Below are 24,537 nucleotides of genomic sequence, written 5' to 3'. Positions count from 1 at the left end.
AAACAGTCATCTATTTACAAAGTGTCCGTAACTGTTTTTAAGACTTTCTGGGGAATCTAGTCTGGGCAGGACATGAGTGTAGCTCCGGTTTTAAATGCAAGCAGGAGAAATAGTCAGGTGTTCAAGAGTAGTGCCAGGATGGGAGAACTTCATTGCTGAAGGAAATAGAAAGTTAATGACTGATTTATCAGAAGAGATTTTGTCAGAAGTTCAGGGTTTTAGGATTAGTTCAGAAATCAACTTTGGGAGTTACAGAGGCAAAATGTGACCCTGAAAACCCCAGCCTTCCTTCTGTCCTGTTATTTCCATTGTAGTATTGAAACACAGATGCCTTCTCTTTATGTTTTATTCTTTTTTTGTTGTTAAATTGATGGTGTAAACAAGAGTTATATCTAATTGAAACACTGGATTAGGAGATGGTGTCATGACAGCCATGCTTATTTTTTTATCAATTTCTGGCACCTCACTGAAGTTGGTTCTCCTGTATATTTGCTGCTCTGTTAGTCCAACTAACAATACTCCTGTATTTGTTTTAATATTTTTCAAGTGAAATATCTTAACAGATTCTGTAATACTGTTTTGAAGTTCATTACAAAGATGATCTTTGATTTGTAAAGACTTTCAGTTTCAAATTTCTTATCTTGCAGTTTAGTATGCTGGTCACAAGGATGTGCCTTAATTTTTACTGTCAGTTCTAGCCAAACCTGTCCAAGAGCTGCAAGCTGCTAAATTCATTATTTTTTTTTACTTAAAGAATCACAGAATCAACCAGGTTGGAAGAAACCTTCAAGATATCCAGTCCAACCTACCACCCAGCCCTGTCCAATCAACTAGACCATATCACTAAGTGCCTCATTCAGGCTTTTCTTCAACACCTCGAGGGACAGTGACTCATCCACCTCCTTGGGCAGCCCATTCCAATGGCAAATCACTCCCTCTGAGGAGAACTTCCTCCTAACATCCAGCCTACACCTCCCCTGGCACAACTTGAGATTGTGTCCCCTTGTTCTGTTGCTGGTTGTCTGGGAGAAGAGACCAGCCCTCACCTGGCTACCACCTCCCTTCAAGTAGTTGTAGGCAGCAATGAGGTCAAACCTGAGCCTCTTCTTCTCCAGGCTAAACAATCCCAGCTCCCTCAGCCTCTCCTCACAGGGCTTGTGTTCCAGGTCCCTCACCAGCTTTGTCACCCTTCCCTGGACACATTCCAGCACCTCAACATCTCTCTTGAATTGAGGGGCCCAGAACTGGACACAGGACTCAAGGTGTGACCTGACCAGTGCTGAGTACAGGGGAAGAATAACCTCCCTTGTCCTGCTGGCCACACTGTTCCTGATGCAGGCCAGGATACCATTGGCTCTCCTGGCCACCTGGGCACACTGCTATCCCATGTTCAGGTACTATATATCAGTATCCCCAGGTCCCTTTCTTCCTGGCTGCTCTCCAGCCACTCTGTCCCTAGCCAGCAGTGCTGCTTGGGGTTGTTGCTGCCAAAGTGTAGAATCCTGCATTTGCCTTGTTAAATCTCATTCCATTGGCCTATGTCCACCCATCCAGCCTGTCCAGGTCCCTCTGCAGGGCTCTCCTACCCTCCAACAGATCAACACCTGCTCCTAGCTTGGTGTCATCTGCAAATTTACTGATGATGGACTCAATCCGCTGGTCCAGATCATCAATAAAGATATTGAACAGGACTGGGCCCAGCACTAATCCTTGGGGGACACCACTGGCTGCCAACTGAATGTGGCACCATTCACCACCACTCTCTGGGCCTGGCCTTCCATCCAGTTCTCAACCCATATCAGAGTTAATCTGTCCAAGCTGCTAGCCTTGCTCAGAGCTGCTTGTGGCAGGTGGTGTCACTGAAGTCAAGGTAGACTACATCCACAGCCTTTGCCACATTCACCAGGCAGGTAACCTGATCATAAAAGGAGATCAGGTTGGTCAGGCAGGACCCGCCCTGCCTAAATCCATGCTGGCTGGGCCTGATCCCTTTGTCGTCCTATAGGTGTCTTTGATTATTCTTCTAATGTCCAAGTTTCTGTCCAAAGTGTTACAGGGAAAGACAGAAAGGCTGATCTCTTCTGGCTTCTGTTATCTACTGGCCAAAGCAAGCAACGCATGGTTGGAAAAAAGTTCACATTTTAAAGAAGATGAAGCTCGCTAGAAGTCCTCAAAGATTCCTCTTATTGTGAACATAAGTGCCTAAACCTCTGTTTTATGTGATTGTTTCCTTATTGTTCTTAAAACCTTTTGGAAAATGTCAAATGCTATAGCTGTTACATCTGTTAAAGTTTTGTTAGTCTGATACTATTCTTACTGTCAACACTGAAGTATGTTTCTACATGTAAAAGATGTTAGTGTAGTGTTAAATGCCTTCTTTGTAGACCTGTGCACCTATGTAAAGTGTTCATAATGACTTGTGGAGTCAGAACTTCTTATATCTGTATTGCAAGGGGCCATGGCCTCAGGTCATTTCTTGCTGATGCATCTGAAAGTATTTCTTCCTAAGTTATCCAATTGCTTTGTGGGATAAGGCTTTTGGAAGAATGCTTTAAGTAGCTGTGTAATAGTCTTCTCTTCAGCTGTGAAAGCTTGCACATGTTATAAGAATACTCAAATAGTTCTGAAGCCACTTCTAAGACCTTGAAAACATCTTCAACCAACTCTTTTCCCAAACTACCTACTCCTTTGAGACTTTCTACATCTGTCCCTTGTCTAGTCTGGAGAAGTTCCAGGAATATCATTCTTATGCTTGTTTCTAAACCTGTGACTTGTACAGACAAACCTGTATTGGATCAAAGATGGGGAGATAATTTTACAATTTAAGGACTTTCTTACTAGGAGGCAAGAATGTTCATTTATTTGGTTCTTTTTTGTGACATTCAGATTTTAATTTTTTTTAAGTGGATCATTGCTATCCAGCAAAGCTTAAGTATTTTCTATTAATGCATCCTGAATAATATTCTCCTGAATAACATTCAGGAGAAATGTGATCTTTAAGATTCCATAGATCTCTATAGGCTTTCTATTCAACTGCAGTTACGAATAGAGATGAATAGAAACTACTTCTGGAGATGTAAAATTGTGTTTTATAGCTCTCTTCTTTTTTGCCCTTTGTGGGTTCTCCAGCCTGTTGTATCAAATCAAATATGATGCAAAATACCTTTTCAGTTACTGTGTATCTTGTCCAGAATGTCCTTTGCTCTGTGTTGTTATCCTATATTCTTGTATATTTAACAAGAATTTAACATTTTATTAAAAAAACAAAACCAAAACACCCACATTGTGATTAGCCCAATGGAAAAAGCTTAGGAAAGCTGTTTTTTGTCACTTGGAAGATTCTGAGTTGTAGTTGTAGGAGCGTCACATTGCTCTTTGTTTATGCTCATTAGAAGTAACTGCCATTAGCATAATGGATTATGTTACCCATTTAATTATGGCTTGAGCAAAAGGGACTCAAATTCAGTCCTAGTTTATAAGCAGCCTTCCTTGTTCCTGTCACCTCATTAGTCTTTTTTTTTTCTCCTGGGATTTCTGTGTGTGTTGGAAACAGAATTAGTGATTCTCTGGACTGACCTGTCTGTTTGGGATCTCATTTAGCCGACCCCTACAGCTGATCACTGGATGATCTGCCGTAATGTGTAAGCTTTTAATAGATATCTCAGTCTTAGAACGTGTTCACAGTGTTTTGTGTAAACACAGTAGAATTGTGAACACAACTTACCACTGGGTTGTTAAGTTTATTGAATGGCAGATTGCTGCATTCATGATTTTGTATCATAATAAAGGAGAAGTGACTTGACGTGGATACTGTATGTTTACTGGAGGTCAAGGTTTGTACAGTGTTTAGTAAATTTAGAGCTAAATCTGCCCTGCAGTGCTTGGAAATGATTTCCTTATCTGGAATTTGTGCTTGGTATCACATCTGAGCCTTTCATGGTGGCAGGAAGGAACAGCTCACCTTTGCAATTAAATGTACTTCCTCTTTTTGTGCTTGTAGGCTCTTAACAAAATGAGAAATTTCTTAACTCCTTGTATCTTTGAGAAGAGACTAATTGGTATGAAACATGTGAAGGTACATGTGAGCTTATTTCTTTCATCCCTCTGATTCCTTTAGGCATTCTGATAACAACTATTGCCTCAAAAGGAGAATTACAGAATTGGCCCGAACTTTTACCAAAGCTTTGCAGCCTGTTGGATTCTGAAGATTACAATACTTGTGAGGTAAAGAGGCTTTAAATAAAATGATTATCATCTTAATCATGCTTCATAGACACTGAGTATGTATACAATAACTGCATCTGTGTATACATGCACATATATTGTATTCTAAGAGCTGTGGCTTCAAATCTGATACTTTTTCTTCTGTCTGCATTCCATGTTCTTACTGTTCAATTGAAGAATTTTTTTTTCTTTGCATAAGAGTGGAATATGACTGGAGATGTGTAGTCACAGGATGTCAGCTGAGAAGTGTTATGAAGTTACCACTCTGATGCCTGATCTTTTAGGAATCATCAACATAATCTGACCCTAAATTTACTCTTAAAAGTAGAGTTCATTTTTCTTGTAGATTAATCTGAAAAAGCACTCTGTTGCTGCTATATCAGACTTGAATGAGCTGTTTTGTTTAGTGCGTGTGGATCAAAATAAATACTATATTTGCTGTTTAAAACTGTGAGGAGAAAAAAAGGCCCTTTATGATTTACAGAAAGATACGAATCTATGATCACATGATTTTAATTACTTGCTACTGTCTCCATGAAAGTATGGGAAACATTTTGTATGAAGAAATCCTCAAACTTAGGGTAATGGTCCAAGATGCTATGCAGGGTAGTGATTTAGGTCTGCTTTCTCAATATACAGAATAAGTAAAACTCAGACTGACCATCCAGAATTCTGGTTTTGCCACATAGCAAACCATTAAAGGAAACACAGTTGTATGTGTAATTCAACTGGATACTTCTGCACTTGAATGTTTCTCAAAGAACTATCTTTTAAGCATTTTTAAGATTGTTTGAACAGACAAGTGTGGAATGCTAAAATTAACACTTAGCCATTACTGACTCACACAGTGTGAGAGCTAACAGATGCTGGTATGAAGTGCTTAAATCAAATGTCTTTAAGGGTGTTTCAGTTTAACTCCATATTTAGTTATCTCCATTTGCTGTATTGTGCTGAAATTACCTGTTCTGTACAAAACCTGATGTTTTGCTTTCTTCAGTATGTAAAAAAAGATATTTTTACTTTCTTCTAACAGGGTGCTTTTGGTGCTCTTCAGAAGATATGTGAAGATTCTGCTGAAATTTTAGATAGTGACGTATTGGACCGACCACTCAATATCATGATACCGAAGTTCTTGCAGTTCTTCAAGCACAGCAGTCCAAAAATAAGGTCAGTTTATATGCTGAACTACAGTTACTTGCTCAAATGTTATTTAAAGTAGGCAGAATAGTTGACATATTGGAGATCTCTTAGAATCATAGAATCAACCAGGTTGGAAGAGACTTCCAAGATCATCCAGTCCAACCTATCACCCAGCCCTATCCAGTCAGCTAGACCATGGCACTAAGTGCCTCTTCAAAACATGCTTTGTTGTTTTAAATGGTCCTGCAGAGATCCACAGAGATTGCATACACCAGTAATTTCCATGTTTGTCTGCTTAGTTTATTCAGTAACCTCACCCCTTTTCACATTTTCCAAATGTACAGTCAGCCTGTGATTTTGAAAAACAGTTTAAGTTTTTATGTATTGTTATGGAAATGTCTGTGCTGCAGTTAGAAGTCAATATTATGACTAGAAAGAAGAATTTTGTGTTCCTTTTATGATGATTTCAGCAATGGGACAGTCAATTTTTTTGCTGTCAATAGTTGCTGAGCTCTTGCTAAATAAATTCTGGTTTAACTTCAGTAAAATTTTAGGAAGCTATGTATTTTTCAGCTGAGTCAAATGAGATATGTTCACAATCTTTTCACTATGAAACTCTTTTAATCTGCTCAAAGTTACAGAAATATGAGATAGAATTTAAAAAATCCAGAATTAAGTAGTTATTGGTAATATTAATTGCAAAGAATGGTAGCTTTTAACCTGAAATGAGCTAATAGTATGCTGCTGTCACAAAGAAGACTAATGGTGTCCTGGGCTGTACAGTTGCAAGCTGGTTAAGGGAGGTGATCCGTTCCACTCATCTTCTAGATAAGTTCATACGTAGAGCATTGTGTCCCGTTATGGACAATCCAGTTGTCATGGGTTGCGTTGAATCTGTTGCTATTTATACCGTGCTTATGTCAATACTAGCTTCAAAATGAAAGTGCTGGCTGAAGCAAAGTATTATGAGGCTTGAACTCCAGATTGTAACATGAGAGAAATCATAGAAATCATAGAATCAACTAGGTTGGAAGAGACCTCCAAGATCATCCAGGCCAACCTAGCACCCAGCCCTATCCAATCAACTAGATCATGGCACTAAGTGCCTCATCCAGGCTTTTTTGGAACACCTCCAGGGATGGTGACTCCTCCACCTCCCTGGGCAGCCCATTCTAATGGCAAATCACTCTCTCTGGGGAGAACTTCCTCCTAACATCCAGCCTACACCTCCCCTGGCTGAACTTGAGATTGTGTCCCATTGTTCTGTTGCTGGTTGTCTGGGAGAAGAGACCAACCCCCACCTGGCTACCACCTCCCTTTAGGTAGTTTTAGACAGCAATGAGATCCCCACTGAGCCTCCTCTTCTCCAGGCTAAACAACCCCAGCTCCCTCAGCCTCTCCTCATAGGGATTGTGTTCCAGGCCCCTCACCAGCTTTGTTGCCCTTCCCTGGACACATTCCAGCACCTCAACATCTCTCTTGAATTGAGGATCCCAGAACTGGACACAGGACTCAAGGTGTGGTCTGATGAGTGCTGAGTACAGGGGAAGAATAACCTCCTTGGTCCTACTGGCCACACTGTTCCTGATACAGGCTTCCTTTTTCTGGTTGCTGCTTTCATTTTCCAGGTTTGGGGTGTTGGGCTCTTCCCTGGGGTTGGCACAGGATAGGAGAGGTTGTTGCTTACCTTGCTGGCTGCTTCTGCTACTTTCTGCATTTTGCTGCACTTTTTCTGCAAATAGGCTGTGGTAATTTTGTATTATTTTTCTCACTAAAGCCCTGTATCTCAACTCCTTGTCCCAGCCTGGAGGTTTTCTTTGTGTTACTTTACCTCAGTTCTATGTTAACCCATTTCTTCAGCACGTCCATGTTTCACTTGCACTGATGTGAGTCCAGCAAAGGGCTGTGAAGATGGGGAAAATGGAGCTTTTCATCTGTGAGGAAAGGCTGAGAGAGAAGGGACTAGGGGAGCTCACCAATGTATGTAAATACCTGAAGTAAGGGAGCAAAACAGGCATGGCCGTGTGCTTTCCAGTGGTGCTCAGTGACAGGACCCGAAGCTGCGGGCACAGAATGAAACACTGAACATTCCTTCTGAACATCAGGAAACACAGATTTTGGGTTGTTTTGTTTTTTTCCACTGTGAGTGTGACCAAGCACTGCCACCCACATATGGCCCACAAAGGTGATGGAGTCTATCTTTAGAGATAACCAAAAACCATCTGAACATGGTCCTGGGCAGGTGACTGTAGGGAGTCTGTGCTCAGAGAAGTTCAACCAGGTGGCCTACAGAGGTGCTTTCCAAATTGAACCTTCCTGTAAAAAGTGTGTTTTAACTCCCATTTAAAAACTGTTGACAAGTTCTCTCGCTTGGAAGTGGCGGATCTTTATGGAAGGGTGTAGCTCAGCACATGTCATGGGATGCAAATAAGATTTAGAAACTCATGTGAAATAGATGTACACTGATTGAAATATGTAGCAAAGCTTGAAATTTCTCTTGTGGAAAGATAAATATATTTCTTGAAAGCTGAGCAAGCTGGAGAAAAACATGCCTTTTCTTTCTTGCCACATAGTAGTCTTTAACTTTTTTCTGTGCTGGAATGTTTGTGGCTTTCAGACTGTTAAACAGTTTTAAAGCAGGACACCTGCTGATCTGCAGCCTGGTTTCAATACGTGGTATGACAACTACTAGTAGTGTCAGTAAAATGCTTCGTATGTAAATCTTCAAGGGATAGCTTTTGAAGAATGTTTTATGAGACACTCTTACAAGAAACATCAGAACAGGAGTTTGGACTTCCATTAGTAAAAATACTTTAGTGGATTTTCAAAGGCTTCCACAGGTAGTTTTGTCTTGTGCCTTTACTGATGGAATTTTAGTTTTGTTCCTCTGAAAAAGAACCTGTAAATAATGGCTTTATGTGAAATAGGAAAAACAATGCTTTATTTTTCAGTATGTTTCCACTACAAATGTTTTAGTAAGTACCTACTAGTGTGTGTTTCTTCCAAGCTTAAGCTATCTTATTGGACACTTCTCAGCCTCACTAAATACTAAAAATACTACAAACACAGATACATAATGACAAAGAAGGGCATGTGAAAACTTCAGCACTCTAACTTGTAGGGAAATCACAGTATCACCAAGGTTGGAAGAGACCTCACAGATCATCAAGTCCAACCCTTTACCACAGTGCCCAAGGCTAGACCATGGCACCAAGTGCCACATCCAACCTTGCCTTGAACTGCCCCAGGGACGACGACTCCACCACCTCCCCAGGCAGCCCATTCCAGTGCCCAATGACTCTCTCAGTGAAGAACTTTCTCCTCACCTCGAGCCTAAATTTCCCCTGGCGCAGCCTGAGGCTGTGTCCTCTTGTTCTGGAGCTGGCCACCTGAGAGAAGAGAGCAACCTCCTCCTGGCCACAACCACCCTTCAGGTAGTTGTAGACAGCAATAAGGTCACCCCTGAGCCTCCTCTTCTCCAGGCTAAACAACCCCAGCTCCCTAAGCCTCTCCTCGTAGGGCTTGTGCTCGAGGCCTCGCACCAGCCTCGTCGCCCTTCTCTGGACACGCTCAAGCATCTCAGTGTCCTTCCTAAACTGGGGGGCCCAGAACTGAACGCAGTACTCGAGGTGTGGTCTGACCAGTGCAGAGTACAGGGGCAGAATGACCTCCCTGCTCCTGCTGACCACACCATTCCTGATGCAGGCCAGGATGCCACTGGCTCTCTTGGCCACCTGGGTCAGGAATCATGATATATTCAAGAACATCCTTGCATACTGTTCATAACAAATATGTCAGGTGTAGTCATCCTGATTGGGTTTTTAGTTACCAATTGTTTTAAAATATTTGTTAAATGATTCAAGTAGAAAGTGTGCTTAAAATGTAATTTGATAATTTTGCTTAGTAATACTGCAGGTACACAGATTGTGCCTTCTGGCCTTTAGAAGGTGTTTGACGTTAGGAAGGAAAACTACATTATTTTTGATGCCTATGTACAGTTTAGAAAATGGTTTTAATTAATGAAAAATATATATTTCAACTTTCATTTTTAGATCTCATGCTGTTGCGTGTGTCAATCAATTTATCATCAGCAGAACTCAAGCTCTTATGTTGCACATAGATTCTTTTATTGAGGTGGGTGTGTATTCTTGATTGTGGGGTTAAGTCAAATTGTGTATCGGATTTATCAAGAGTTTTGAACTAAATTCTGCAGCCACCTCTACTCACAAGCTTGACACTTGTTGTTGTCCTTAGCTTCAGTAACGATAGACTGAAGTTCATTCGGTATGCTCATGCTCAGGGTTGATTAGCCTAAGCACTCTCCAGGCCCAAAAAACAGCATTTTGAAAAATGCTTCCTCTTCATAAACAGAGGAAACACTTGTTGCATAAAGGTGTCACCTGTGATGGAAAAATGATTACATCACTGAGTCTGGATTTTTCTGAATATGGCTTAGAAGAGGTGGTATTTTGGGTTATCTAGAGTATTTGATTTACTGCTGTTATGTCCTGATGGATTTTTCAGTCTTGGAACTTCATTTTTGTTTAGGAGAAAAAAACACTGCAGTATTTTGTTTATGTGTACAATACACATCAAGAGTATGAAGAATTAATTTGCTACACCATATGTCTTTTAAAATGATGTTTTGAGGTGGGGAGTGGGAGAGTACAGAAGTACATATGTATGTGCCTTATTTTGACAGTAATGTCCATTTAAAGACAATTTCAATTAGACTATCTGAGAGTTTTCAACTTATGCTACTTTCCAACAGAATCTTTTTGCACTGGCTGGTGATGAGGAGCCTGAAGTACGCAAAAATGTTTGCCGTGCTCTGGTAATGTTGCTGGAAGTTCGAATGGATCGCTTGCTTCCTCATATGATTAGTATAGTTGAGGTGAGTCCTGCTTTTCATACCACATGTTGAAAAAAATCTGTTTGGAGTTGTGGAAATAATAGCAAAAAGAATTAATCAAAATAGTTATCTTACTCTTGCATTTGTCAACTCTTCATTTTCTGTCAAGACTGAGAAGGCAACACTTTCTTCTTAGCTAATTGTCAGTTTGACATTGGGTTCGACAGGTAATGCTTATAGCCACTGTTTATTCTTCATTAAATCCGATGATCTTGAAATGGCTGAGATCAGCTATACTATGGAGCAGCCAAGCATTGCTTGACTCCAGGGGAAAAGGTCATGTCAAAAACTTAGTGTGAGTGCTGGTACTGCAGTTGGTCATACGTTGAAGCTGTGACTTTTTCTGGGACTTGCTGACCACAGCAAGGATAAGGCATGCTATTTTGTATAGCTGAGATGGTCTTTGAGGTACTGATGAAGTTCCCTTCCATTGCATTCTGTTGTAGGGGTTAATATCATTTGGTAGTTCCTTTTACCATTATCAATTTAGTGCAGACTTGTCTACAAGAGGACTAGTCAGTTAATTTTTTTTGTCTGCTCAAGGATTTGAGCTGTAAGTTCCATATTTCTGAGAAATACTGGTAGTTTCTAGCTCATGTTAATATATGCCACTTACCAGACTGGAAATAAATCTAAGATCATAATGTTTATCATGCAGCTCTTATGTGAACAAGTGATGATCAGCCCAGTGTCAAATTCCATAAGGACTATGTGCAGACAGCACAAAAAAGGTGTTAAGCTGCCATTTTCCTTTTTTTTAATCTGCTCCTGTACACATCATGTGACCTTTGACAGCCTTGGTCTGCTGTCAAGTCTTCCAGTATGTTGTCTGGAATTCATAGCACCAGTTTTGGCAGACACGTTCTTGCATAACACAGGAAAAGCAAGGGTTGTTGGTGAAGGGATGATATTTTTTTTTTCTATTGGTTGAGTGATCCTATTTTTTTAAGACAGAATAAGACTTTGGAGATGATATTGTCAATAAACGATAACTTCTCTGGCTTTTCAGCCTCATGAGATCAGTAAGGTACTTCTGGATTTTGTAGGTAGGTATCACCAACCAAGCAGAAAAAATAAAAGATTCGAGGTTGTGTTCACAGGTATCTGATACTTTGCCATTGGGAAACCTAATAATAGGCTTCCTTTCTACAAAATACAGTACTAGTGATTTTTCTGTTTTGTAACAAATGCTCTTTTCCTCGGTTTGGGACTAGTATGTATTGTTCAAATTTTCCCAGTTCCGTATACATCCTACTATGTGCAGATGTAATATCTGAGAACAGACTGTCATTCTACATTTCAAGTGAGGCAGGTTTAGTTTAATGCCTCCAAGGAAAATGCTGCGGCTAAGTGAAGTCTTAAAGAAACTTGATGCTAAGTGGGCATCATGCTTCTGAAGCAGGCAGGTTTAAACTTTCTGGCCAAATTCCTGGAGTATAAATAAATTACTTTGTATTTCAGTGATTTTTGAGGATACACTTCTAGGTGAGCAGAAGCAGAGGTTTTTAATATTTGTCTGAGAACTTGGTAACAGGTTGTGTCAGAAGTAGATAAACATAGCGTTTTAGTTACTACATTGCACTTGTATGCTTGCAGAGTATTATTTATCCAAAGCCATAACTTCTAAGGTCTTTCTCAGCAGAAATCCTGATTTCTGCACCCTATTTCTTTCTTCAGACAAAACCATGTCTGTTACTGCTCAAAATATACGTTCTTCTTAATACTTAGCATATTCCACTATGCTTATCTTGATTATTTGACTTAACAAGGCTGATGCAACATTGCTTATGTGACAGAATACATCAAACTATACTGAATAATCTTCCTGTGATATTTTGTAGTTTAGTGTGGCAAAGCAGCTACAAGCTATAACTTTATAGCTTACAGGTAATAGTATTTATTAAAATTTGGTATGATAATATTTTAAAAGCTTTCAAATACCCTTCCCACATTTTGCTATGTTACTAGGGACACTGTTCTTGATATGACTTCCAGGCCATGTATATGGCTTTCTCACAATCTGCTTTTCAATCTGCTTCTGTCTAACTTCAGCAAGCATGTAGTATGATACTATGATAAATAGGTACTTAGATGAAGTGACAGTGTGAGAAGCATCTTCAAAGAGATTACCTTTTGTTTTCCAAAATCAGTGGATTTTCAATGCCAATTCTCTTAAAGTGCTTTAAAGGAAGCCTTTCTGCCAATGAGTCGGATGTTTCTCATCTTCTCCAAGCGTGATCTATTGACAACTCAGAACCCAGAACTATCTCTTACTATTTCTCAATCACAGTAGTGACAACTCGAGTGAAGGCTTGCATTTTAGTGTAGTTCTGTAGGAAGGGGCAAGCCTTGCATCTTTGAAATGCAGAAGAATAAAAAAGTCCACACATACTATTTAGTTTTGAGAATAAAATGGTATTCTGAAGCAACCAAAAAAAGAATTTTGTCTTGTAAATCTGTATATGAAGCAAGGTAGCTGCATAGACTTCCATCATGTTTAAAGTAAATGGAGAACAAGCTGTTAGATAAGTAAGAGCTGGCATGGAAGAAGGTAGGAATTACTGTTTTTGTAAGTTGCAACACAACTATACACAATTGCTTTGGCAGTTGTGTATAAAAGTGATGTAGCAGGAGTCTGCTTGAGCTTTTTGTTTATGCAGGTATGTTACGATTTTTGGTGGAAGGAGGATTACATTTTAAGGTGTGATAAGCTTTAAGATTTGATACTGAATCTCTGAATTACCATGCATGTGGGAACAATGTGAGGCTTTTCCCTTCCACCCCTTTATCCCCCTCTTATTGTAAGTTCTACTTAATTTATATCCTGTCAGGTAATCAAGATAAGATTTGGAAGGGAAACTGTTTTATGGTACTGGACATAAAGTATTTCCATCTTATTCAGAATAACTATACTCTTTTTTTATTCAAAATTTCAAAGTGGGAGTATAAAATATATTTTAAAAAAATCACGGAGAACTGCAGTTGGTTATGTTTAGGATCTGAATCATCCAACATTAAGAAAGAAATCTCTTATCTTATTCTCACGATAGTCATTAGTCTCTTCATCAGCTCCTCCCCCATGCCCCAAAGAAATAAAATTTCTGTGGTAGCATAGTCTGATGTTCTAATACACTTTGCAGTGTTAGCTGCACACTTAGAGCTTCTTTAACAAGTAATTTATTTTTCTATTGTGTAGTACATGCTTCAAAGGACACAGGACCAAGATGAAAATGTCGCTTTGGAGGCTTGTGAGTTTTGGCTGACTTTGGCTGAGCAACCAATTTGTAAAGATGTACTATGTCGGCATCTTACTAAGTAAGTATTAAGAATTACAGCTCTCATTTTGAAATAATTATCTTTAAACTTCTGTTGACTTGTTCCTGGTTACTCTTACAGAGAATGTATCTAACTTGGTTTTTATATATACACAGAATTGATTTTTAAACTATTTGGACATTTGTCTCCAGGTCTGGAGTTGAAGAAAAGAATTGCAGACAGAAAAGATTAATTCTTCTCAGCAAAAATAAGCATTAGAGATTTGATGCAATTAAAAATCAGCAGATGTTCAGTTTTCAAATGTAAATAGAAAAATAGAGATGAAGGCATCTCCTATAGCAGTAGAGGAATAGGAGTTGAAAACAGGTGAACCAACATTATGAGAATTAACTTCTAAGTTTATAATGGTTTTACTTTTGGCTTTTTGAGCTCAGAAGACTAGAGAATGATAGTACAATTCCTGAGTGTACTCATTCCTTTCACAGTACACATGATGTTTATTCTGAATATAAGAGCAGGTACTAGTAATTAATAACTACTGATATTAAAGCTGCTTTGACCCACATGAACAGTAATGCTATAACAGCATCATACCCAACTTATGTTTTGGGTTTTTTTGGGGTGTGTGTGTTTGGTTGTTTGGTTTGATTGCTTGAAATTTAAAAACAAACACACAACAAACCACAAGTAAGAGTAGCATTAAATTTCTCTCATGATATTTCACATTTGCTGAACACAAACTTGTTTGTTGATGAGTCCTCTTTGACTATATGTGATGGTTTGGGTGTTACACTTAAGTAAATCACCCAGACTAGACTCAGCTAAGCTGGAAATCAGAATGAAGCTTTATATTTACAGCTTAGCACAATATACAAGCAGGTATTTACAATATATACAGCTATATACAGAAATATACAAGTTAAAAAGGTAAAACAGAAACACAACACCCCTCTCAGAAACCAGAGTCCCCAGGAGGGGCACCTGGGCACCCTTCCACTTCCTTTCCACCCCTCTATCTTATCCCAGACTTTGCCTTATGTTCCAGGTGAGTTTGGAGAATTGGCCTGGGGGGTTAGTAAGCAGACAGATTAGTTAGACAGTAGATTAGAGAGAGAAGTGCAGGCAGACGTAGACAGAGAGTAACTCTGTTAACAGTGTTTGTAGTCTTGTTTTTATACATCTAAAGAAGCTTATGAGTGAAGTAGGCATCACCGCTGTTTCTTTTTCACAGCCTATAATCTAATTCTTCTCACCAAAATGTTCTACAGCACACTGGAGAGCTATCTGATTTTTGTCAGTTCTTGATGATAATCATAACTTTTTAAACTTAAAAGTGGAACAAGGTCTTCTAAAAACCTGTTCCATTTTGCTACTGCAGGCTTTCTTGTACGGAGGTTACATCATAAAGAAATGCCAAAGAATTGGCAATAATGTGCATTTTTAGTATTCCTTCCTTCAGAATTCAGAAGGGGATAAACCACTGCAATGTGTAAATAGTAGTGCTGGCCTGCTACCAATACTAGTTAGCTGCAGAATATAGAGAAATTGATTCTAGGTTAGCTCAAGGTCACTATTACCTTGATTTGTCTTGCAATACATATTTTTATGGTTCTGGGTGGGTTTGGCTTTTTTGTTTTGGTAGAGAATATATTTTTATGTGAAGTATTTGACTTTTCTTTTTGTACTATTTTTAGCTATGCATCTATACAGATGGAGTCCCATAGCCGTAACCAGTTTAATAATGAAGTAAATCCTTGTACAGGTTATTCAAGATCTCTCAATGTTGGGGATTTGTCTTACTGAGATAATCAAGAAAGGATAGGAGAGCTTAATGTAGTTAGACTTCGGTCTTTAAGAACAGTGAGGTAACAGTCTTCAACCACAAGTAAATAAAGTGATAAATACTATTATTGACAGCTTATGTGTATTACTGGACTTTGAATTCTTGCTTAGATCTTTAGACTTAGTTTCTGAAAGATGTTTCTCTCCGTATGATGAATTTACTCCAAATATTAGGTTTTTAAAATTTAAAACTCAGTTGTGCCATCTGCCTGCCTCTAGTTAAGTTTGTAATTTGGAATGAGCAACACTTCACAATGTGCTGTTGACCCTTATGATATGATATTAGGTTTTTAAAATTTAAAACTCAGTTGTGCCATCTGCCTGCCTCTAGTTAAGTTTGTAATTTGGAATGAGCAACACTTCACAATGTGCTGTTGACCCTTATGATATGGATCTTGATTTGGATACTAACTTTTGTTATTTAGGCTAATTTGTTAGTTTTGTTTTTTTTTATTTTGAGCTGTGGGTCTGAGGGTTACAGCTAAAATTACGACTCAAAAACGTCATCCTTTTTTGTGTTATTTTGACACGTATCAATATTTCTTTGTAGGCTGATACCTGTGCTGGTAAATGGTATGAAATACTCGGAGATTGATATTATTCTCTTAAAGGTGAGCTTCAACTTGTTTATTTTATTTTTAAAAGTATCTGTTTAACATCTGACCTTAAGTCAGAATGGTTCAGATCAGAAGCTAATCAACTTGCTAGGTCAAGGGGTCCTATTTCAAAGACTAGATGTGATGGTTGACATGTTTCTGGAAAATAATCTCTAGACTTTCCTGCTTTGCCCCTGTTGCTTTCCACTCCATTTAGACAAAGCTGTCATATGTGAACTGCTGAGCCTAAAAAAATGTTTGGAATTAGTTGTAATGCCTTCCAGAAATAATACATGGCTTTTTCTGTCACTACACTACTAGAATATGGCTTGGTACTAGAATTTACTCTATCACTACTTTCTGTTTCACTGCCATTAAGAGTAATTTCTTAAAGTATCCTTCCAAATTATCCTCCTTGTGTGAAGGTTAACTCTCCTGCCTTTATCTTCCTATCATTTTCTCATAAATGCAGCAGCAGAATGCAGGAACAATGGCATTTTCAGTTAACTGGGCAGTACAAGTGGGATGCGAATGTTGCATATGTTTTATGAAATTTTATATCAATATTACATTCTTTACTTCCATGAGTGATATTGGATAGCAACCTTGATATGTGATAAAAGACACATTATCTGATAAAACAGGGGGATGTTGAAGAAGATGAAGCTATTCCAGATAGTGAACAGGACATAAGACCTCGTTTTCATCGTTCACGGACAGTAGCCCAGCAACACGAAGAAGATGGTATTGAAGATGATGATGACGATGATGATGAACTTGATGATGATGATACTATTTCTGACTGGAATTTAAGTATGTCAAAGTAGTGTGTAAACTGTTTTAAAATAGAGCTACCTGTGTGACACAAGAATTAGTTAGACGATTTTCTGTATAGGAATACTTGGATTTTTTAATTTTTTTTTTAATACACAATACAACTTATCCTAGGTGCTGTCCTTAGGCATGTCAAGGACAAGAGAGTCATTAGGAACAGTCAACATGGTTTTACCAAGGGGAAGTCATGTTTGACTAACCTGATAGCCTTTTATGAGGACATAACCAGTTGGGTAGATGATAGAGCAGTGGATGTGGTTTATCTTGATTTCAGAGAAGAATTTGACATTCTCCCACTGTGTCCTTGCAGCTAAATTGAGGATGTGTAGTCTAAATGATGAGATCAAATGGTGTCCAGTTTTGGGCCCCTCAATTCAGGAGAAATGTCGAGGTACTAGAATGTGTCCACAGAAGGGCAACGAAGCTGGTGACAAGAAGGTGACAATCCTTGTGAAGAGAGGCTGAGAGAGCTGGGGTTGTTTAGCCTGGAGAAGAGGAGGCTCGGGGTGAACTCATTGCTGTCTACAACTACCTTAAGGGAGGTTGTAGCCAGGTGGGAGTTGGTCTCTTCTCCCAGGCAACCAGTAACAGAACAAGGGGACACAGTCTCAAGTTGTGCCGGGGGAGGTATAGGCTGGATGGTAGGAGGAAGTTCTTCACAGAGAGAGTGATTGGCATTGGAATGGGCTGCCCAGGGAGGTGGTGGAGACACCATCCCTGGAGGTGTTCAAGAAAAGACTGGATGAGGCACTTAATGCCATAGTCTAGTTGACTGGATAGGGCTGGATGATAGGTTGGCCTGGATGATCTTGGAGGTCTCTTCCAACCTAGTTGATTCTATGATACTGTTCTATGAAACTAGGTAGGTGGTTTGTGAACTGGTTGAAGGAAAGAAGTCAGAGTTGTGATCAAGGAGACTTAGTCTAGTTGGAGGCCTGAATCTAGTAGAGTCCCTTGGGCCAGTAGCAGGACTGATACTAGTCAATATATTCATTAGTAACCTGAATGAGGGCGGAGTGCACTGTCAGCAGGTTTGCTGATGACACAGAACTGTGAGGAGTGGCTGACACACCAGAGGGTTGTGCTGCCGTTCAGCCAAACAACATGCCACAAACTGATTTTTAAGCTCAGTAATAGAAACTAGCTGGTGATACTCTGCTAAGTCTGACATAAATATATTTTTCAAGCAGTCTCATTATAGTATGCTTTGAGATTCAGACATATGGACATATTTTTTTTCTCCCAAAGGCCTTGAGTTTTCACTACTGGTGAATGTATCTTGAGCCTTATGATCAAACAATTTAGACTTTTGATTTTTTTTTAATTACTATTATTTTAGAAGAACATACAAGTGCAAATACATTTGTTTCCATAAAGCCTCTTTGTAAAAATAATATAGTTTTAGAGTCATAATGCTGCTGCTGTCACTGCTGTGTATAGATACTGCAAATCTAAATATATTTTCCAAAAAAAATGAAATTACAGTGCCCTGTGATCCACAGTTTTGATTTCAAGATGAGGAAGCTAAAGTTGTCTAACAATGATGGCCCCTCAATTCAAGAAAGATGTTGAGGTGCTGGAACTTGTCCAGAGAAGGGCAACAAAGCTGGTGAGGGGCCTGGAGCACAAATCCTATGAGGAGAGGTTGAGGGAGCTGGGCCTGTTTAGCCTGGAGAAGAGGAGGCTCAGGGGTGATCTTATTACTGTCTACAACTACCTGAAGGGGCATTGTAGCCAGGTGGGGGGTGGCCTCTTCTCCCAGGCAACCAGCAAAGAACAAGGGGACATAGTCTCAAGTTGTGCTGGGGGTAGGTCTAGGCTGGATATTAGGAAGAAGCTCTTCACAGAGAGAGTGATTTCCCATTGGAATGGGCTGCCCAGGGAGGTGGTGGAGGCACCGTCCCTGGGGGTCTTCAAGAAAAGCCTGGATGAGGCACTTAGTGCCATGGTCTAGTTGATTGGTTAGGGCTGCGTGCTAGGTTGGAGTGGATGATCTTGGAGGTCTCTTCCAACCTGGTTGAGTCTATGATTCTAGAGCAGTCACATTTTTATATGCTATCTGGATTTGTGTTATTTGAAAAATGAGAACTGTGTGCCCTATTTCCTATACTTCGTTTTATATTTTACTTTACATTGACACTATCCATTTCTCTTAGGGAAATGTTCTGCTGCTGCTCTGGACGTGCTCGCCAATGTATTTCGTGATGAACTTCTGCCACACATCTTGCCCCTCTTGAAGGAATTGCTCTTCCATCCTGAATGGGTAGTTAAAGAATCCGGTATCCTTGTTCTTGGGGCAATTGCTGAAGGTAAGAAACAGTGCATGTCAGGTTGCTTAATTTCTTATTGGTTCTAAGGCATCTCTGTGATTCCTTGCAGGTGAATTTATTTATGTGAACAAGTGCGTGTTGTTAGCTGCTTTGGCTTCTGTGATTTAATCTCTTCTTCCTTTAATTCTTCATTTTCCCGTCTATGCATGCATGAGAGGCTAAATAACTTAGATAACTTATTTCTCAATTTCTAATTCCTGCAGCATATATTTGTTAGTTTATTAAACCATAGAATCGCAGAATGCCAGGGTAAAATGGACCTCAAGGATCACCTTCTAGGTAACAGTATAGTTTAAATGAGATGGTCCAGCACCCTGTCAAGCTGAGTCTTAAAACTGAGTAGTGTAAGGGAATCCACTGCTTCCTCTGGGAGCTTATTCTAATGCCAGCTGCTCTTCCGGTGAATTTTTTTTCTGGAGTCCAATCAGAATCTCCCCAGAAGTAACTTGTACCCATTACCCCTTGTCTTTTCATGTGACTTCTTGCAAGTAGGAAATCTCCATCTTCCTGATAGCCACCCTTTTTATGTCCTGATACATGGTAATAAGGTTTCCCCTAAGCCTTGACTTCTCAAGGCTGAACAAACCCAATTCTTTCAGTCTTTCTTCATGTGGCAGGTTTTACTAAGCCTCTCATCATTCTCAAGGCCCTTCTCTGGACACTTTACAGCCTGTATGTGTCAATTTCATACAATGGGGATCAGAACTGCACACAGTACTCTCAGATGTGGTCTAACAATACTGAGCAGAGTGTGATAATGACAACTTTGTCTCTGTTGGTAGTGCCCTTGTTGATGCAACCCAGCATCTTATTGGCTTTCTCTGCCACTGCAGCACACTGTTAACTCATATTGAGCTTGTTGTTTGACAAGGACCCCAGATCCCTCTTTCCACAGAACTACTCTCCAGCCTGATGGATCCCAGTCTGGGCTGCACGCCTGGGATATATATTCCTGGATACATTTTGCCCTGTACTTGTCCCTGTTGAACTTCATAAGGTTCTTGCTAGCTCACTGTTTCAGACAGTTTTCCTGAAGGGTGATTCTCCTTTCTGCAGTATCAATCTCCCCACTCACTTTGGTATCATCTGCGATCTTCATCAGGTTACTCTTGATCCCAGCATCCAGATCACTTACAAAAATACAGCATTGGGCCTGATAGTGATCCCTGAAGGACCCCACTTGTGTCTGGCTGCCAGGCTGACAAACAGCTATCTACTGCTGCCTGTTGGCCAGTTTCCCACAGATCACACAGACTGCATGTCCATTTCTCAACGAGGAGACTGTGGGGGATCACATCTAGAGTCTTGGAGAAGTCCAAGTAGGCAATGTCAACTGCTTGCCCTGCATCAACCAAACAAGTTAGTCTGTGTAGAAGGTGACTGGGACTGTCAAGCACAGTTTAGCCCTGGTGAATTCCTGCTGGCTTTTCCCAATCGCTTACTTTGGTTGACTTGCAACAGTTCCCGGGAGGGTTTGTTCCAGAACTTCCCTGCGGTCAGAGTGAGGCTAATTATTCTGTAACTACCCGGATCCTCCTTGTAACCAGTTGTATAGATGGGAGGGTGATGTTAGCTGCCTTACAGTCTTCAGGGACGACTTCTGATCTCCAGGAGTTCTCATAGATATGGAGAGTGGCCTCGCAACAATGTTAGTCAGCTCTCTTAGCACCCTTAGGTGGATAGCATCCAGGCCCAGCAATATGTACAGATCAAGCTCCCGCAGTAGTCGACATACCTATTCTTCCTTTGCTGAAGGTGGATATGTCTGCATCAACCTGTGTTTTTGTTCCCATGGCCTGGGATCTAAACAGCATTGGTAGAAAGAGGTGAAGGTTGTGTTGAGGATCTCTGCCTTTTCAGTACTGTTTGTGACTAGTTCACCTTTTCCATGTGGTAGTGGGCCTGTAGTCTTTTTCCATTTCTGCTTGTTGTTAATGTATCTGAAGAATCCTTTCTTCAAGTTTTTGACATCTTTAGCCAGTTCCAGTTCAGGCTGAGCTTTTGCTTTCCTAATTGCATCTCTGCATATCCTGGTAGTGTCTTTGTAGTCTTCACTAGGTGATGTTCTACTTTTCCACCTCCAGTACATTTCTTTTTTGGTTCTGAGAAGACCCAGAAGCTTACAGTTAAGCCAGGGGGTCTCTTGTTCCTCCTACTTCCCTTGTCTTTAGACAGCATGAGCTGGGTTTGTGTGTATAGGAGAATGCTCTTGAAAAACTCCAAACATTCACTAGCTCCTTTGTCCTCCACAGAGACTCCCCAGGGGGTCCCTTCCAACTGAGCCCTGAACACACTGAAGTTTGCCTTTCTAAAGTCTAAAACTTGTGTCTTGGAATTGATCTTTAGTGTGCTTAGCATTATCCCCAATTCTGCAATATTGTGATTGCTGCAACCAAGGCTATCACTGAGATGTTACAAAGCAGGTCCAGCAGTGCCTCATTCCTAGCTGGCACACCTACCATTTCTATGAGGAAGAAGTCCTCTATGTGTTTCAGAAACCTGATTTCCAGTCAGGTAAACTGCTGTGTTGCTCTTTCAGCAAATTTCAGGGTAGTTTAAGTTTCCCATAAGAACCAGGTGCTGTTGATTTGCTTAAGTGACCCAAGTATCACTTCATTGATCTCATCATCTTGGTTTAGTGGTTGGTAACAGATGCCTACTGTGAGGTCTGCCTCAGAGACTACCCCTCTGATTATGACCCAGAAGCATTTGGTAGCACTTCTGCAATTACTTACTGTAGTTGACCTCTATACAGAGTGCAACCTCCATCTCTTTCACCCTGCCTGTTTTTACAAAGCAGTCTAAAGCCATCTGTCTTGATCCTCCAGTTGTGAGAGTTGTCCCACTGTGTTTTGGTTATTTGTATGATACTGTAACTTTCTGGTGCTCCAGTTCATCTTGTTTGCTTCTCAGACTTTATGCATTCACAAACCACTTCAGATGTCTTGCCTTTTGATTCTTGCTTACGGAGATAGTTGGGGCATATTTTACACCAGCTGTGGTTGGCCCGGTTAATTCCTCAATTGGTAGCATAAGCATTGCCACCATTTGAGCCATTTTGGATCCCTCCTCACAGGTCCTTCAGTGTAAAGCTTGCCTTAGCAAGTTGGCCAACCTGCTGACAGATTCCCCTTCTTTTTTTAGGCAGGTGCATTCCACACTCCTTCCCAACAGACTGTAGTCCTCATAGATGGTCCTGTTTTTATAAAAGCCAAAACTCCTGCAGCAACAGCAGCTATGTAGCCAGAAATTAATCTACATTATGTGTCTATTCCTGTCTTCCCCAATCCTTGAACTGGTAATATGGAAGAAATACTGCCTTGATTTCATACAAGTGGAATATTTAATAATTTTGAGGCTTGCATATCGTTTAAAGTGTTTTTTGGAAACAGAGCAAACCAATCCTGTGACTACATTGCCTTAAGCTGCTTTTTATGGATGGTAAAATAACGGTAACTTCCATTCCTTTGTATATTCCAACAGCCTCACTTGACTCTGCCTGCATTTTTGGCATCTCTTCTTTGGCAAACTGAAGGAATACATTTGGGTTCTCATCTGGATTATCTTTCCTTTCCCACACTATGTAGTGAACATATAAATTTTCCTTTTGATGCTAGAAAACTTTTTTGTTAGTTTTGATTTCAAGTCAAGTAAGGTAAAAGTTAGTACTTCTGGCAAATCTCAATGTACTTCTGCCCTTGCTGGCTTGAAGCATGCAGCTGTTAGTGCTGGTCAGTAATTCTATGATATTATCCAAAATCAAGAAAAAAAATTAAATTTCTTAATGAATTCTTATTTAGTAATGTAATAATTTGTCAAGACCAAATCTTTCTCTACTATGTTGTTTACTCTGAGTAGACTGAGAGAGGATCTCCAAGCTTTATAAACTCTTGGGCGCACTTGCCGTACTGCATCTAATAAAGGAGAATTTCTGAAGATGAAGGAAGCACTGAGATTGAAATGAATATATGTTTAATTTGTGACTTTAAATTGTTGCTTATGTATGCTTCTTTTCTAGGACTTAATTATAGACTTGCTTTGTGTATTGTAAAAATGTATTCCTATGTGATAGAAAATGAAAGTAGGTCCTTTCTAGGAAACAAAACAAAAAAAATAATTTTCCATTAATTCTGGTACTGCTAATAGCTGTATTTTTCCTTCTAGGCTGCATGCAGGGTATGATTCCATATCTTCCTGAACTGATCCCTCACCTTATTCAGTGCCTCTCTGACAAAAAGGCTCTTGTGCGCTCCATTACATGCTGGACTCTTAGTCGCTATGCACACTGGGTAGTTAGTCAACCCCCAGACACATACTTGAAGCCATTAATGACTGAGTTGCTAAAGCGTATCCTGGATAGCAACAAGAGAGTACAAGAAGCTGCCTGCAGGTAAGCCAGAGCTTAAGCAAAAAGTGCAATGTATGACACCACTTCTTCATGGGAAACTATTTTAATGTCTGTGTCAGTAACTATAACTCCCATTTCTAGATATTAATGTATTTTCATTTTAAAAGAAATAGATGAAGTTTCTTCTGGAATAGTCACAAATTACTCTGAGCTGTAATAACATGAAAATGAAATAATTTGTATTTCTCTTGTCAAATTCTTTTTCAAAGTATATGGATCTCCAAAGTGATTATTGTAATAAAACAAAATATCCATTTCTGGTGCTTTTTATTTTCAGTGTAAGATGATTTCATTGACCAGAAATCTGGCTTGCTTTTAGTATGCCTAAGAATTGAATCAATATTAACTGCACTGTAAAACTATCCTGTCATTAGGTTACTGACGTTGTTTATATTTAGTTCACAGTTACCAAAACATTTGGTTTATGATTATTTCTTTCTTCAAGATATTCTTTCTCTTCAAGAGAAATCTTGGGAGATGAGATTCTCATGTCTTCCTTTTCTGCTGGTATTTTTTAACTAAATTAAATAATTGCTCCATTAATGGATGCATCGTTAATGGAACATAATTGGAATAAATGCATTTCTTGTACAGGACGTTGATTGAATAAAGCTCTTGTGTGTCAGTTTGCGCAGGACAGGAGTGTCCACAGCAAACTGCCAAAATAAGCAGAGCCAGAACTGTCTCTGTTGCGTTTCAAGTGTTAAGAATACAACTATTTTAAAGTAATCTGAAGGTTATTGTAACTCGCCCCTAAATATCAGCTGTGCATAGAGACAAGGCTAAGGTCAAAGATGTTGTGCTAAGCTTTGCACGAAAGAAGTAGATATATCCTTGCCTGAGAACAGATACAATGACTTCAGTGAAATGTACTTAGTAAGATTTGAGTATTAAGCACTTTCCTTTTTGTCTCTGAACCTTTTGAAAATTTTGACTGATTCATTGTGCTTTAACATCTGCTCAGTTCTGTGAAAT

General features: G+C 39.7%; 1 protein-coding gene across 2 annotated transcripts in view; it reads left to right on the top strand.

The window, feature by feature from the left end:
• The window catches only part of TNPO1 (transportin 1), an 81,994-nt gene that overhangs the window by 40,644 nt on the left and 16,813 nt on the right, over positions 1-24,537 (top strand). For both annotated transcript variants that reach the window (XM_064140375.1, XM_064140376.1), the window contains 9 exons: positions 4,118-4,224; positions 5,258-5,391; positions 9,417-9,498; positions 10,136-10,258; positions 13,473-13,591; positions 15,945-16,005; positions 16,635-16,803; positions 18,981-19,133; positions 23,319-23,544. In XM_064140375.1, the coding sequence (XP_063996445.1) occupies positions 4,118-4,224; positions 5,258-5,391; positions 9,417-9,498; positions 10,136-10,258; positions 13,473-13,591; positions 15,945-16,005; positions 16,635-16,803; positions 18,981-19,133; positions 23,319-23,544 (1,174 nt within the window). The remainder of the gene's footprint in view (positions 1-4,117; positions 4,225-5,257; positions 5,392-9,416; positions 9,499-10,135; positions 10,259-13,472; positions 13,592-15,944; positions 16,006-16,634; positions 16,804-18,980; positions 19,134-23,318; positions 23,545-24,537) is intronic.

The sequence above is a fragment of the Pogoniulus pusillus genome, chromosome Z (assembly GCF_015220805.1).
Source record: "Pogoniulus pusillus isolate bPogPus1 chromosome Z, bPogPus1.pri, whole genome shotgun sequence".
Classification (NCBI taxonomy): Eukaryota; Metazoa; Chordata; class Aves; order Piciformes; family Lybiidae; genus Pogoniulus; species Pogoniulus pusillus.
The sequence above is the reverse complement of the archived record's forward strand: the minus strand, read 5'-3'. Positions and strand labels throughout refer to the sequence as shown.